The sequence below is a fragment of the Hyperoodon ampullatus genome, assembly GCF_949752795.1.
Source record: "Hyperoodon ampullatus genome assembly, chromosome: 10".
Classification (NCBI taxonomy): domain Eukaryota; kingdom Metazoa; phylum Chordata; class Mammalia; order Artiodactyla; family Ziphiidae; genus Hyperoodon; species Hyperoodon ampullatus.
Window position 1 is genome coordinate 32366178 of NC_136923.1, and position 17435 is coordinate 32383612.

General features: G+C 36.9%; 1 protein-coding gene across 1 annotated transcript in view; it reads left to right on the plus strand.

Moving 5' to 3' along the window:
• Positions 1–17435, plus strand: part of DENND6A (DENN domain containing 6A) — a gene marked incomplete at both ends in the record, with an annotated part of 50455 nt that overhangs the window by 16326 nt on the left and 16694 nt on the right. Inside the window, 8 exons of the mRNA XM_079713743.1 lie at positions 4168–4280; positions 6351–6431; positions 7909–8014; positions 8622–8701; positions 9794–9856; positions 10650–10705; positions 16366–16488; positions 16975–17070. Of these exons, the coding sequence (XP_079569869.1) occupies positions 4168–4280; positions 6351–6431; positions 7909–8014; positions 8622–8701; positions 9794–9856; positions 10650–10705; positions 16366–16488; positions 16975–17070 (718 nt within the window). The remainder of the gene's footprint in view (positions 1–4167; positions 4281–6350; positions 6432–7908; positions 8015–8621; positions 8702–9793; positions 9857–10649; positions 10706–16365; positions 16489–16974; positions 17071–17435) is intronic.

Sequence of the window (17435 nt, forward strand, 5' to 3'; positions counted from 1 at the left end):
ACTGTGCATTTATATATATTTGAGATCACTATTCTCAATTGTGATTATCCAAATAGTTTGTTTCACTTATGTGTTCATTAAATGGAAGTTGGAATTAGTACTATGCCAACTTTGAAAGGGATTTAATTTTTCCCAAGATACCTTTATTGTTACAGAAGGTTCAGTAGAGCAGTCTTTAGGAAAGAGTCATAACCTAGCTTTTGTTTCCACGGTGCACACATAAAAAAAGTAAAACAACATTTAGACTCTATGGTAAGTTATACAGATAAAGAAGAATACTTTTGGGATTCCCAATGGGAGGATTTGCCAGTCCTCCACTTCCTCCACCCCCTACCCACACACAACTTAGATACTGTGACTTTAGAAAAAAGTTTTGTTTTGTTTGTTTTTAGCTTTCAGTTTCTTGTTCCATTTGAATGGCTTTTATCTTTAGGAGCCTAAGTTTAAAGAATGTTTTCTCTCTAATAAATATTTGTCAGATATTTTTCTCATTATTTACCATTAATATCATCTGGATATATGCATTCCTGAGTCTTAAGCTGTGATGGGTATCCAAGGACTGTAATCACTATGCTCTAAACATGGCCAGAGAGAAAACTTAGCATTAGTAGAGAGAGTTTCAAGTGATGATGAATCCAAGGGAAGTATTAATCCTTGTTCTGGATGGATTAGATGTGCAGATAATATTTGTCTAAACAGATTTTTTTCTATGTAAACAGCTGGGACGTCTTCATGTACTTTACACTTCCCAGTGGTGAAAGGAGTGCTTCTCACACTCATCTGTGTTGAAGGGCCATTTGGGTGTTTTAAGAATTTCCAATCTGTTGTGGACCGGTGCTTTTATAAAATGCTGTATACATGAATTATTAGAAAAATGAAAGGGAGAAAAACCAAAGAATACAAAATAAAAGTCCAAATTTGTCACAGCAATATCAAATTGCTATAAGGGTTTCTAAATGTGTATTCCCAGTTTGGGTATTTATTTTGTCATGTATTGTAACAAGAGTTTGTGGACTTGCAACACTCTATGGACTACACTTTGAGAAGTGTAGTCCCTGGTCTAAGCTCCTGCTTCTCAGTATTTCCAACTCTAATCACAGAGAGGTGACTACATAGAGCTGAAGGCCAGGGATAGGGCTAGCTCTTAACGTCTCATGTTTTATTTGAGTCTTACTCTGAACTGTTCTATAGCTGTTTTCCACTAATATAAAAATACTCTGGGACTTCCCTGGTGGAGCAGTGGTTAAGAATCTACCTGCCAATGCAGGAGACACGGGTTTGAGCCCTGGTCCAGGAAGATCTCACATGCTGTGGAGCAACAAAGCCCATGCGCCACAAATACTGAACCTGCGCCCTAGAGCCCACGAGCCACAACTACTGAGCCCATGTGCCATAACTACTAAAGCCCATGTGCCTAGAGCCCATGCTCTGCAACAAAGACAAGCCACTGCAATGAGAAGCCTGTGCACCTCAACAAAGAGCAGCTCCCGCTCGCTGCAACTAGAGAAAGCCCACGTGCAGCAACGAAGACCCAACGCAGCCATAAATAAATAAATTTATTAAAAAAACAAAAACAAAAACAAAACTGATCAAGGGTCTTCCCTGGTGGCTCAGTGGTTAAGACTCTGTGTTCCCAATGCAGGGGGCCCAGGCTCGATCCCTGGTCCAGGAACTAGATCCCACATGCATGCCACAACTAAGAGTTCTCATGCTGCAACTAAGGAGCTGGTGAGCTGCAACTAAGGAGCCCGTGAGCCGCAACTAAGGAGCCCGCCTGCCACAACTAAGACCTGACGCAACCAAATAAATAAATTAATTAAAAAAATAGTCTGAAGTTGTCTTTTCCCTTTAGAAGAAATATTTAAGCTTTTTTCCCCTCAAATCTCAAGTAATTTTTTTTTTTTTTTTTGCGATACGCGGGCCTCTCACTGTTGCGGCCTCTCCCGTTGCGGAGCACAGGCTCCAGACGCGCAGGCTGAGCGGCCATGGCTCATGGGCCCAGCCGCTCCGCGGCATGTGGGATCTTCCCGGACCGGGGCACGAGTGGACTCTCAACCACTGCGCCACCAGGGAAGCCCTCAAGTAATTTTTTTTTAATAAATTTATTTGTTTTTATTTTTGGCTGTGTTGGGTCTTTGTTGCTGCGCGTGGGCTTTCTCTAGTTGTGGCGAGTGGGAGCTACTCTTCATTGCAGCGCGTGGGCTTCTCATTTTCCTGGCTTCTCTTGTTGCAGAGCACGGGCTCTAGGCGCGCGGGCTTCAGTAGTTGTGGCACACGGGCTCAGTATTTGTGGCTCGTGGGCTCTAGAGCGCAGGCTCAGTAGTTGTGGCGCATAGGCTTAGGTGCTCCGTGGCTTGTGGGATCTTCCCAGACCAGGACTCGAACCTGTGTCCCCTGCATTGGCAGGTGGATTCTTAACCACTGGGCCACCAGGGAAGCCCCTCAAGTCATATTTTTGATACAGGAAATTCTCTTCCATTTGTCTATAGCTTTGCAGTCTTGGTTTGATCTGCTATGACAAGTAAAGAAACTGAACTGACTCACCCTCCAGTCCCCTTTGTTTCTTCCCTCCTCCACCAAAGAAATACTAGTTTCTATAAGTGCATTTAGGTATACGTACTGAGTTGCTTTTTTAAAAACTTAAACATAATATCAAGTTTGTGCTTCCTTTTTGAGAACTTGATGTGCTAAAGAAATATAAGTACTTCTGTGTGTAATAAAATCTTGAGCACATTTTGTATTTAATATAATCTCATTAGTTCTAAATACAGTAACTGGGAAGAATTTGAGTGACAGGCTACTTCTTGTGTCTTTCACTTTTTAGAGTATTTACAGTTTTTTTGTAATTATTGCCTGACAGTTTAGGTAATATTTTAAGAGGTTTGCTAAAATGATTGATGTTTAAAAACTTTATAATTAAAATGATTAAAATAGTAAGTCTATTACTTGGGCTCTTCCTGAGTCTGCTATGATTTGTTTTTTTTTAATTCTCATTGTGAAATATAAAACACATATAAGGTCAAGAAATAGAACTTTGCCAACACCTCAAAAGCCCCCTCATGTCTCTTCCCAAACAGTATTTCCCTCCCCCTCGCCTAAGGTAACCACTATCTTGATTCTTTTTTTTTCTTTTTATTAAAAATTTTTAAATATAATTTTTAAAGTTTGCCTTCCATTTACAGTTATTGCAAAATAATGGCTATATTCCCTGTGTTGTACAATAATCCTTGTAGCCTATCTCACACCCAGTAGTTTGTACCCCCCACTCCTCCACCCCTATATTCCCTGCCCCTCCGCCACTGGTAACCAACCATTAGTTCTCTATATCTGTGAATCTGCTTTTTTTCTGTTAGTTTGTTGTATTTTTTAGATTCCACATGTAAGTGATATCATACATATGTCTTTCTCTGTCTGACTTATTTCACTTAGCATAATGCTCTCCAGGTCCATCCATGTTGCTGCAAATGGCAAAATTTTGTTCTTTTTTATGTCTGAGTAGTATTCCATTTGTGCATGTGTGTGTGTGTGTGTGTGTGTGTGTGTGTGTGTGTGTATCATATCATCTTTATCCATTCATCAGTTGATGGACACTTAGGTTGCTTCCATACCTTGGTAATTGTAAATAAGGCTGCTATGAACATTGGGTTGCATGTATCTTTTCAAATCACTCTACTCATTCTTATAGTAATAAGATTCGTGCTTTTCTTTATAAATTTATCACCCAACCATGTATTCCTAAACACTATTGTTTAGTTTGCCTGCTTTATTAAAAACAAAAAACAAAAAACAAAAAAAAACTATGTAAATGGATTTGAACAATTTGTATTCTTTTATATTTGGCTTCTTTTGCTCATAATTATGTTTGTGAATCAACATTACATGCACACAGTTTTCAAAAAGTTTTAATTACATAGAGAAAATGGAATAGGGAAAACAGTAGAGGGACATAGGAGTTAAGATGCATAGTTTACTAATGGCTTTGCCTCTAACTAGCAAAGATGGCTTAGAGCAAGTCGAACTGTCAGGATCTCTTTTTTCTTCTCTAAAGCATGATAGAATGTGTTTCAGTAATTGATAGGACCCCTTTAGCTCTAAGATGTGATGAAACTGGATAAATAAATGTTATACTGTGCTGCCCTTAATTTCTTTCATTTTTGTTTTCATTAGGTTGTCTTGGAGATACCCAGTTTTGTTTTAGATTTCGACAGTCTTCTGGGAGGAGGTTGTCACTGCATTGTCTCCTGGATCAATTTGAGAAAGATTTACCAGTTTACTTAAAGGTTGGAAAAGTAGTAATAGAATAATGTCTATGTGAGAGGAAACTTTAGAACTCAGTTACTCAGTTACCTCTTATAGCATTCAGAAATACTGTGCTTTTGTTTTGTTACTGTATTATACTGCTGAATTTCCTGAGTCTAATTCATAAGGATTTAGCATGTGAGTGAAAGAGATTTTATAAAGTTACTATTCTTAAAACATAATGCCATTGTGAATTATAGAAATTAGAATGTTGAATTAATTTTCTTTCACGTGTTAAAACTCTTTGTTTAGATGTGGAAGTGGGGTGGTAGTATACCAGTGAATATCACCCAGAGTTGAAGATTCCCTGTGTTAATCCCTACCTGCTTTATAGTAGAATTATTTTTGTCTCTTTTTGATTTTTGAATGAGCTTTGGTTTATAGTTGTTTATTAAAAACAATTTTAATAATTCAGATGATTTCTGAGTGTAGAATTTCTGTTTGGTACTTCATACTTTTATCTCTAACTGCATGAAGAACATTTCCATCTGGATGTCCTATTAGCACATCCAATAAGAACTTGACATCTTTTGCCTAAAATAAGTATTTACAGCTTACCTTCCTGGTTCCACTAATGACAGGAATCCTCTTCCAGTTAGCAAAGATGTTACCTTTTGAAATGTCTCTTATAGCCATCTTGTCCTTTTCATGACCATTTGCTATCACTAATAACATATTCTGTCAACTGCTGATAATAATAGCTACTACTTATTAGAGCTTTTTATGTTCTTGGCATTGTATCAATAAGCATATATTATCTTATTAATCCTCCCTATATTGTTCCAAGAGAGTTCCTTTTGCAAATGAAGGAATTGAGGGCTATTGAGGATAAAAATATTTGCCCAAAGACGTCCATCTTCTGTCTTTTTCAGTGCAATATATCTTACACAGTGTTCCCAGCTAAAGTGTACATATATATTACATAAAATAAAATCTAAAATGATTACTTATTGCTTAATGAATAAAGATCTAATGATAGTAATATTTCCTGGTTCTCACTTTTTGGGCCTTCCAAAATAAAACCTTTGCCTTTCAGATTTCCAGCTTAATCTCCTTTCTATACATGTGCCATATATTAGCTAAACTGAACTGTATGCTTTTTCCTGAGGTAGCTTGTATTTTTCTATCTCTGTGTGGTTTTGCTCAAACTCTTGGCCGTCTAAACTTGAAATGTCTTTGTCTTTGTTTAAATCATATCCATCCTTCAATGCCCAACTCAAAAACAGCTGCCTCCACAAAATACTGATTGCCATAGACAGAAGTAACCTCTTCCCCCTTGGCCTCTTTGTAACACTTTGTGCTTTTTGCATGGTACCTGCCCTCCTATCACATACTAGTCATTTTTGTACCTTTCTTATCGCTCTTAGTTTGTGATCTCCTTAAGGAACTGTGTCTTACACATCTTTTTATCTTTTCTAACACAATGCCTTGTTCAAAGTAGGTAGTCAATAAATATTTGTTTAAAGAATAACAATCAAATAAGGAACTGGGCCAGAGTTTATTCCATTAGGATGTAAAAACTTTGTAAGTTTTTTGGACCTTTCAAATTGTATGTTGATAAATATTCCAGTGTTTCATTATTGTTGGGTAAAAATATAACTGTCTATGTAAGATTCAGATTGGCATTTAACTCCTTTTATTTTCTCTCTTGATATTTTGCATTAGTATACCTCATAAGACTGATGCCTAACTCAGAATTGTAGGCAGAATTTTTAAAAAACTAAGTATAGCATCGGGGAAAACAGAATTTGATTGTTTTCCTAACTTCCATTAACTACCGCAGATATGAATAAAGAACATAAACAGAGTAAGTTATAGGGGGTAAAATCTGACCTTAGTACTTTAGTTATGATTATTTCATCTGTGGCAAGTTAGCAGGTTTTTATCTGCCAGTTATTGTCATGATTGTTGTTTGCATTGGTGGAAAAGCATAACTAGCTCTTTGTGTGTACCTCATATCTCAGTTCAAGTTTATAAAGGAACCTGCTTTTAATAAGAAAGGATGGCTATATATATATATATTTTTTTTTAATTTGTCACTTCTTTTATAGAAGGATCCTGCCTATTTTTATGGATATGTGTATTTTCGACAAGTTCGAGACAAAACTCTAAAAAGAGGCTACTTTCAGAAGGTAATTTTCATATACATTAATAGAAAAATATTTTTACATTGTGGTTAGAAGAATAGAAATTATTAGAATGAACAGTCTTTAAAGTGTTTGATATTTTATCTTTAAACATACAGAATTTATATTTTATCTTTTTTTTTTAGATTGTAGACACCTGTCCTTAGTTTTTTTTGGCTGCATTGGGTCATTGTCGCTGCATGCGGGCTTTCTCTAGTTGGGGCGAGTGGGGGCTACTCTTTGTTGCGGTGCGTGAGCTTCTCATTTTGGTGGCTTCTCTTGGAGCACGGTCTCTAGGCACGCGGGCTCAGTATTTGCAGCACGTGGACCCTAGAGCGCACGGGGTTCAGTAGTTGTGGCGTGTGGGCTCAGTAGTTGCAGCGTGCAGACTCAAGGGTGTGCGGGCTCAGTAGTTATGGCTCGCAGGCTCTAGAGTGCAGGCTCAGTAGTTGTGGCATGTGGGCTTAGTTGCTCCGCGGCATGTGGGATCTTCCCGGACCAGGGATTGAACCCGTGTTCCCTGCGTTGGCAGGCGGATTCTTAACCACTGCGCCACAAGGGAAGTCCCTAGATTTTTTAACTGCTATTGAATTTTGTCTTCCTGCTATCTCTGTACTAGATTCCTGACAGTAAGTTACAGTTATTGTATGAAACTGTCAAAACTCAGAAGAATCTGTTTAATTTTCACATTTTAGAATAAGGGAAAGAATAAACAGATTGTAACATATTTACAGCTAATAAAAGCCTGCAATATCTTTTTTTTGAAGAACTAGTAAATATACTTTATCAACATCTTAGTCATTATTGTTCCCACTCTAAATGTACAACCTTTTTGTTTCTAAAGATATATATATATAAATATCAATTAATTCCAATTTAATCCCAGCTAACAGGGACACACTTTTACCTTTTGTAACCAGAACATGCCCTGACCACTAATTGATGCTTAATGGAAAGATAAAAAGTAGTTTTCAAGAAAATAGATTTTTAAAAAGTCAGCATAATCTATATCTGAAGTGGTCACAAACTATAAAGTCAAAATTTCTAAGAATGTGGCTAAAACCATTGAACTCTAAAATATAACAGTCATAGGTCTTAGTTTGAAAAAGCATCACAATTTGCGCTTTCCTTTTAGGAAGAGTTTACCTGGATAATTCCTAATATTGCTTTGCTGACAACAGTAGTAGCTAGGCTTTGGAATTATCCATGACATTAGTTTGTTTATAGGAAATTCTTTTTCCTGCACAGCAGGAAAATCTGTGAATGTGTCTTTATGCTCTTAAAATGTAGGAATAAGGTTAAACTTTTGGTGTTCTGCCACTATAGTTTTATGTTTCTTTTAACCATCTACTGTAAAAGCCTTTTTATTTTAAAATCCACACTTTTTGCTGAATTTGGCTCGTTAGTAGTTGATTATATAAGAAATGGCAAACTTAAATTATAATCATTAAGAAATTAAACATTGTTTCTTTCTTCCCTCCAGTCCTTGGTTTTGATCAGCAAACTACCTTATATTCATTTTTTTCACACTGTGCTCAAACAGATAGCACCAGAATATTTTGAAAAGAATGAACCTTATTTGGAAGCAGGTAAGTTAAACATTGTGTGAGTTAGGTACCTTTATGAAGGAGTTTTAAATTTTTTACTGGAAATGAATGAAAAAAAATTAGTTAAGAATTTTAAGGACTATATGGTAGGAGAGAGAGGTAAAACAATTCTTCTGGCATATTTACCTACAAACACCAAAGATCCTATCTTTTATTTCTCCTTTTGCAACACGGATGATGCCTATTGTTTAGGATAATAATAAACAAATATTGAGTTGCCAATTCTGATGCTCAGAGTACTGTTGAACAGAAATCCTTATGTCATTCAATACACAGAGAAGACATCTGCTAGGTGTTGTGCTTTTGTAGCTAATTTTAGTAATAATAAATGAGTAGGAAAACTCCCTTTAAACCTGTTATTCTGTTGCTTTCAAAACATGTATTAACCAATTTATATCCTAGAACATAGGTGTATATCTGGTGAAATATAAGATATTTTCAGTACTTTTGCCTTTTATCTTCCATCCTTCCCAGTGTATTTTTTCTTCTATGTAGAAAGCAGAAAGTGGAGTTCTAACTTCTAATGTTCCATTCTTAATATTTTAGTATTTCCACTTATACTAAAGAAATATTTTACTATATTTTTCAGCTTGTAATGATGTTGATCGATGGCCTGCACCAATGCCAGGGAAAACATTACATCTGCCTATTATGGGGGTAGTAATGAAGGTAATAATAGCTTATATTTCATTTGTCTCCTTTTTTAGGAAGCTCACACATGAATTTTGCTTTTTAACTTCCTAATAACATTCAGTCCTGTTGTTGCTTTCACTTGTCATTGATGTGAGGAGTTACAAAGATTCCGCAATTTATCCTGCTGCACAGAACCATTAGTCATACAACTCCAGGGGTCACCAGTCCCATTTTCATCCTGTGTAGTTTACATGATGCTGTCATTCTTATACAATGCATGTGAATGTAAATGCCACCTCCTAGAATTGTGCAACTTCATGGCCCTCCAGAAATGGATGGTATTGCAGAACACTTGTAGAACTGAGTATGAGTTAGTAAAATTTAAAAGAAATTAGGAAAGCCATTGGTTCTTAGTCTTTTTTTTTTTTTTTTTTTAATACAGCAGGTCATTGGTTCTTAGTCTTAAGTGATCTTTTTAATGCGTAATTTCAGACCAACATGTCCATCCCAGGGTATTTTTCTCTACTAAGGTTTTTTTTAATACAGTGAATTAGCATTTTGCTCTCAGGCTTTGTATGAATGTGCTGTAAGTGCTTTTGCAATTCACTTTCAAGTTGAACTTATTTTTGGCAATGTTCTCTCTTTAGATGTGCTCATTTCTGTAGGACCTCTGTTCTGTTTTTTCCATGGGAAATCATCAAAAGTAGGTCTGGGTTGAGAGTTCTCATGGTTCCCTGTGAGATTTATCCCATAGTTTGGCAAGCTTGAGAGGGTGTGTTTGGGTGTGTGTATATTAATGAAGCAAAGATTGGAACAATAAACAGGAAGTGGTATGTAGTTGATGTCCTTTTCTGTTTTTCAGCACGTTTGCTTCTCAGTGGGTTAGTGATTTCTGTGTGTATGGGAATGTGGAGACCTTGGTTCACTTACCTTCTGTTGTGACTAAAAATAAATATGACTTTAGTTTTTAATCTGACATAAGTGTTTTGTTTTTATGGCTTTTTAGGCGTTGTTGAGTGAACCTTTTTAGCATCAGGATAGAGTGCTTCTGATCCCTCATTGTAGCAGGACTCGCAAGTTATAGAAAGGTCATTCTTTTGTAGCCAAAGTTAATTTCTTCTCTTTTAGGTACGGATTCCCACATGTCATGATAAGCCTGGGACAACTCAAATAGTGCAGTTAACTCAGCAGGTACTGTGCTACTGTGGTAGAATAATCCAGCATATATAGTCTCTTTAACAGAAATTTTAAACGAGCAAATGTAGAGTTTCTTGGGTTTATGATACATTACTGAATATCACTGAAATATCCCATTAAATAATTTTTAATGAATTGATAATAAGCTTCCTATCAAAAAAAAACTTCCTATTTTCCGATTTTTTTTCTTGTTCTTTCTCTAGTAGACACTGGAGAACTCAGAATTTATATTGTAATTGTGAGGACAAGGAGAAAATTATCTTTTGAAAAAGATTAAACAAGGTTTAATTCTAACAAAACCTCTTATCTTAGAAGAGTGGTCAACAGACTTCTGTTTTTAGGAAACTTAATCAAAAGGATTCTGTAGTTATAATTGCCCTTCATTTTTCCCAAAGTTACATTTGTTTGTGGGTGGGAATGAATTTTTCATTTGAAATGATTTAACTGGTATATTAGCACTCCCATTGTCCTCTGAATTAAATAAAAATGGAGAGCAATAGGAAAATAAATTTTGCCTGTTATATGTATCAACTGGTATTATGGTATTATCTAACATCTGACCACTGGATTAATGTTTTATCAGTGGAATCTATGTTGTCTTTGACCTGCTGTGTTAGGGGAGACTGTTAAGACCCATTCTCTTTGTAGCTGCTTCTGGAGGAAGAGACTCTTAGAAGATAGGGAAACATAGCTAATTGATTATGAGATAGATAGGCATATTATAAAAGTCAGTTTCTGGCAATTTTGGTGACATCTTGTCTATTTTTTTTTCTTTTTTATCTCTTAGGGAGACACACATATATCTGTTATTTTACCTACTGTTCATGAGGTGGATCTTTTCAGGTAAAGACTAAAAAATTTTGTTAACTGCCTTGTCTCATTTGCTTTATGATATTGTTGTTAATTTCTTTAGAAAGTGAATATTCCTATATAAAATGTGGAAAAAACTGGAAGAAAATAGTCATGTTTCACATGTTGTACATCAGTGGTTCATCCCTGACTGCATGTCAGTTGCTTTGACTACTAGGGAAATTTGGATATGGATTGGGTATTACATGGTAAACACAAATTATTTTTGTTTGGTTGAGTGTGAGAATGGTAAATAAATAATTTTTTTTTCTAGGGATGGCCTTTTTTGGGGAGTTGGGGGGAGTGGGTTGAGAGCATAAAGCATGATACTCCAGAATGGGAATATAAAAGTGGTGCTAAAAGAAGACTGTGATTTCCCTACAAACTCCTCCTTTTAGTAATTCTACACTGCCATTAATTTGATGCATACCACCAATATCTATTAAAGGTTTCCTCTCTTGAATATTTAATACTTACCTCCCCCTAGTAAAAACTACTTTGTGTAACAGATATTACTAGTGTAATACAGAGGTTTCAGAGAATGCTTCATCTTGTAATTGTACTTCCTATCTGTTTGTGCCCTTGCTGATAACATTACTATACTTAAGAGAAAAACTAATTTGCAACTTTGATGCCTTAAGGGCATTCCACTATTAAAGTCAGTTGGTCAGATGTTTCCATATAGGTCTTTTCCATTTTTCCTTTGCTTATTTTAAAATTATAAATATACATATATAATATATATAAATTATATATTAAAAAATTATACATATATACTGTACTGATCACTTTTCTGTAAATTTGTGATTATTTCAAAATTTTACATATATAATTATTTATATAAAATTTATGTATCTATATAAAATTTTGAAACAATCACAGATTTACAGAAAAGTGGTCAGTACAGTAAACTTTTTTTTCCTAGAACCATTTGATGGTAAGTTGGAGACCTGATGCCCCATCTTCCCTTAATACTTTAGTGTCTGTTTCCTACAAGTAAGGACTCAATGCAACCATAAAAATTGGGAAATTAACATTGATAAATTAATACCATCTAATACTAAGACCACATTCAAATGTGTCCAGTTGTCACAATAATATCTAGTTCAGAACCATCTGTTGCATTTAGATGTCATGGTTATTTAGTCTCAGTCTGGAATAGCTCCTCAGTCTTCCTTTCATGGCCCTGACATTCTTGTGGATTACAGGACAGTTATTTTACAGGAAATCCCTCAGCTTAGGTTTGTCTGGGATTTACTCATGATAAGATTCAGGCTCTGTATCTTTGGCCAGGACGTAGCACACAAGGTTGGCTTGCCTCATTGCTGATAATGTTCACTTTGGTCTCTTTATTAGTGTGGTGTTCTCCAAGCCTCTCCATTGATAATTATTCTTTTTCCTTTTGTAGTTAAATATTTTGTGAGGAGATACGTTGAAACTATGTATATTATTTATTTATTGTTGTGTAATAAGTTACCCCAATACTTACACGTTTGAAAGAACAAACATTATTTCACACAGTTTCTGAGAGTTAGGAATCTGGGGACTGCTCAGTTGGATGGTTCTACTTCTAGATCTCTTGTGAGGTTTCAGTCAAGATGTCAGCTGAGGTTTTAGTCAGTTGGACAAGTGGGGCTGGAGGGTCTGCTTCCCTAGAAAGCTACTTTGGCTGTTGGCTGATGGTCACAGTTCCTTGTGACTGTTGGCAGGAGACCTTCATTTCCAGCCATGTGGACGTTTCCAAAGGGCTGCTTAAATGTTCTCACAGCATTCAGCAGGTGATCTGAGAGAAAGCTGAAATCACAATGTCTTTTATGACTCAGGCTTCAGAGTTGTATATTATTGGGACTTACCTGGAAGTCGAGTGGTTAGGACTCTGCACTTCCACTGTATGGGCGTGGGTTTGATCCTTGGTCGGGGAACTAAGATCCCACATGCCACATGGTTGGGGTGACCTCGGAGCACAAAAAAACCTCCAAGTGATTAAAGCTTAGGCCCACTAGCCAAAGCATAATATCACTTATTGATCCAAAAATTGATCAACGGAACAAGTTACCCTAGGGATAACAGCGCAATCCTATTCTAGAGTCCATATTGACAATAGGGTTTATGACCTCGATGTTGGATCTGGACACCTCAATGGTGTAACTGCTATTAAAGGTTCATTTGTTCAACGATTATTGAAAAAAAAGTTGTATATTATTTCTTTAATTTACTCTGTTCATTAAGTGCAAGCCACTAACCCAGCCCACCTAAGAGGGCAAGAAATAGGCTCAGTGCTTTAAAAGGAGTGTCAAAGAATCTGTAGAAATATTTTAAAACATTGCACCATGTATGTATATCTGTATGGATTTTTGGTTTCTTGTTTTATTCAACATGTTATTAAAATCCATTATTTTCATCGGTTTTGATGTTCAAATTGTCCCCAGTTTGGCCAGTGAGAATCCATTTCAAGCTGGCCTCTGTTTTTCTTTTTTTGTCATATCCTTTTCATTCTTGAAACACTAACTTGTTTGTTCCAGGCTTATCTTTTTTTTTTCTAACTAAAAAAATTGGTATATAATTCATATATACATAATATTCACTCTTTCAAAGTATACAATTCATTTGTTTTTAATATATTCACAGAGTTGTGCAAACATTACTACTGTCTAGTTCCAGAGCATTTTCATCACTCAAAAAGTAACCCTGTACCCCATTAGCAGTTAGTCCCCGTGGCCTCTTCCCTGCAGCCCCTAGTAACCACTAATCCACTTTGTCTCTTTGGATTTGTCTATTCTGGACATATCATATGGATAGAGTCATACAATATGTGACCTTTTGTGTCTACCTTCTTTCACTGAGCATATTATTTTCATGGTTTATCCATGCAGTAACATGAATCATTACTTCATTCTTTTTATGGCTGAATAGTATTCCATTGTATGGATATACCACATCCATTAATCCATTGAAGGACATTTGGATGGTTTCCACTTTTTGGCTGTTATGTATAATGCTGTTGTGAACATTTGTATATAAGCCTTTGTGTGGACATATGTTTTCAGTTCTGTTGGGTTCCAAGATTATCTTGTATTTTCTCTTCCCCAGCCCTGGAATCAGCTACTTAGTAGAGAATAGTATTTAGAAGTCAAGATCTGGGCACTAGTTGTGCTCCTTGCTAAGGGAATATCCCTCTCAGTGGACAGAGCTAAGGAAAATATGTATCTGTAAATGCATGTATACATACACACTCATATATAGTATTTAAACACTTTTACATACATATTTATTTCTATATCCATATATATTGAAAACTGTAAAGTCACACCAATACCCCTAATTCCGGTGCAACATGACAGGGTTCACTCTACTTTTTTCCCTTTTCATATTTGTATTTCTTTTCTCTGACAGAGGAGCTACATCCTATTATCCTTGATTCATTTACTTATTTGATCGGTCCCATGTTAGTAACCAATCTCGCGTCTCTGCTGCAACCTTCTCCTCTGAGCAAATGCCTTTCTTATCCTTCTTGGGCTCTGAAACTGCCCACCTGGCTGCTCTTCTTCATGGACACCCTCCTTACCCTGCCTAGGCCCTGTTCCATGCCTGATTGACCCCCCACGTGGTTTCCCTCTTGCCCCAGTCAGGCTTCTATACCCCACGTTAGGCCACCTCTCTATGTGGATGCCATCCTCACCCTGTTGTGCTCTGACTCCCAATGCCAAGCCAGCCCCCACATGGATCCCTCCTTTCCCTACTTGTGCTTCTACACCTTGCTGCAGGCCACCCCTCCATACGTTCACCCTCATTCCTCTTCTCCGACACCCCACCATGGACAGCCTCCTCAGCCCACTCTGGCTCTGACCCTCTGCACCTGCTGCCCCTCCATGCCCCTCACAATTCCTGGGCTGTGTCACTCCAAATCAGATCACCTCTACACATGCACACCTTTCTCACTACATTAGGGTTCCAACAGCCCACGACAAGCCACCCCCTCCACATGGATGTCTGCCTTATCTCACACAAGCCCTGATACGCTCTTCAGGCCAAAGGGCTTTCTTTCCCTCCTGGCAGAGATGCCTACCATGCACTGTGTTTTGCTGCAGGATTGAATTGTTTAGGAAGGAAGGAGGAAGAGCTCCTTTACCTTATCCTTGAACTGTTTATTGTTTTTATTTTTGTGTTTTTGCCCTTCCTTCACATTTCTCTTCTTGCCTTTGAATAGTTAAAACGAACTTTCCTTGATTTCCATCTCACAGATTTGTTTCATATTTTTACACTTAAAAGTTACTTGTATTTTTTTCTTTTCTTTCTTGTGTGTGTATGTTTTCAGGTAGGTAGATTGGTTACTTTTTTTTTTTTAACATTTACTTTATTTATTTGGTTGCACCAGATCTTAGTTGCAGCAGGCGGCCTCCTTAGCTGCGGCACGTATGCTCCTTAGTTGCGGCCGGGGGCTCCTTTGTTGCGGCTTGCCAGTTCCTTAGTTGCGGCATGTGAACTCTTAGTTGCAGCACGCATGTGGGATCTAGTTCCCTGACCAGGGGTTGAACCCGGGCCCCCTGCATTGGGAGCGTGGAGTCTTAACCACTGTACCACCAGGAAAGTCCTTTGGTTATGATTTTTTTTTTGGTTATGATTTTTATAAATAGATAGCGTAGTTTTTTCCCCCTCTAATCCACTAGGAAAAATTTTGACCCTACTAGGAGGAAATTACTAAATAAGTAAAAGTTATCAAATTAACTTAGGCTAGGTAATGTACCAGAGTTTTGTCCTATAGGCTTCTGCCTAATTCCACGGCTACTGTAAAAATATGCAACATTTCTGTAGGGGGAAGATCTGCTTAGGAAAGCATTCTTTTGTTTGCGTTAGAACACCTCCTTGTGATTTGTTTTCCTCATTCTTTAATATTGAAAGCATTGGCTTTGAAATTAAGTACATCCAGTAAACATCCTTTGGAAAATTAATTTTTCTTGTTTCCTTCAAAATAGAATAGAAATTCAAATATAACAGCAATATTGATAAACTAGATGTACTATATGGTACAATAATTTAATAATTATTTTTTATGCTTTTATCATTTGTTAGCCATTCTGTGTGTTAATATATTACATTTAATTTTGTAAAATTGGAACAAGTAAAATTGCTATATATTTTTGTGTGGATAAAAGGAACTTACATCTATGTGCATCACCATATTCTTTTTCTTTTTTTTTGCCCACGTTGGTTCTTCGTTGTTGTACGTGGGCTTTGTCTAGTTTCAGTGAGCGGGGGCTACTCTTCGTTGCAATGCACGGGCTTCTCATTGTGGTGGCTTCTCTTGTTGCGGAGCTCGGGCTGTAGGCACACGGGCTTACAGTAGTTGTGGCTCACGGGCTCTAGAACGCAGGGTCAGTAGTTGTGGAGCACGGACTTAGTTGCTCCGCAGCATGTGGGATCTTCCCGGACCAGGGCTCGAACCCGTGTCCCCTGCATTGGGAGGCGGATTCATAACCACTGCGCCACCAGGGAAGTCTGCATCACCATATTCTAAATGAATTTGTATGTCAGGTCAAGGTACACATAGCTGGAAGAATTGTATCAATGTGAAGTTTTTAGAATGATTATATGGGAACTTAAAAAAAACAGGGATGGATAAATAACAGTGTCTCTGCTGCATAAACACCTTTCAGGTGTTTCTGCCCAGTTTTCCTTCATAGTCAGATGCTTTGGGAGCTGGTGCTGTTGGGTGAGCCCCTCGTGGTCATGGCACCGTCACCATCAGAGTCGTCAGAGACTGTATTGGCACTTGTTAAGTGAGTATATTTGGTTCCTCATGGTGATAGTTGCAATAGTTTACCACCTGTGATATGTTTGCACACTCATTGCATTGATCTACACAATAATCCTGTAAGAAGGTAGTGCCCATTATAGCACCATTTATTGATGAGAAAATTAATTCAGATTCCATGTTTTTGATTTTCTGGGTAATAAGCACATTCATTCACTTACATAAAGTTAGCACCTGATAAAAATCAGTTGCATGAATGGTCAGTGTCTAGTAAAAGACATGTAGCTAATGAATGATAGAGCCAGAATTTCACCCCATCTTCTGCCCCAAATCCAGTGTGTTTTTGCTATGCCATCTACATTACATTTTTCCATTTGTCTTTCTAGTTTCCTGAAATGAGTTATAGATAGATGATCCCACTGGGGTAAACTCTGTGTATAGATGTTTTATAGTTATTGAGTAGGGCCTTTAATTTCTGTCCTTTGTTTTACATGTTATTCTTGCTCTACAGCTGTATTTCTCCATTAAAGTACTTCAGTGATTTCCGACCTTATTTCACTATTCATGATAGTGAATTCAAAGAATATACCACCCGTACTCAAGCCCCGTGAGTAAACAAAATAACTTGTATTACCAAGTATAACCTTTATAACCAAATTATGTAGAATTATTTTTTGTAATAATTGAAAAGTTTAAATTTTGAACTTATTGGCAGATTGATTTTATAAAGGAAGTTTTGAGGAGCTGCTGGTAATAATTTCACATTTCAAGAGTCATTATCCTATTTTCTTTCAATGATCTTATTTGTTAGTGGAAGCTATATTGTCTTCCACTAATTAATAGCTAATTCCTCTAATTTAATAGCTATCTGACTACTTTTACTTCTATCTTCGTTCTCTACTTCAGGACCCCTTATAGCATCAGTTGTCTCTTCTTGCTCTATAACTTCCTTTTCCTTCTCCCTCTTCATTG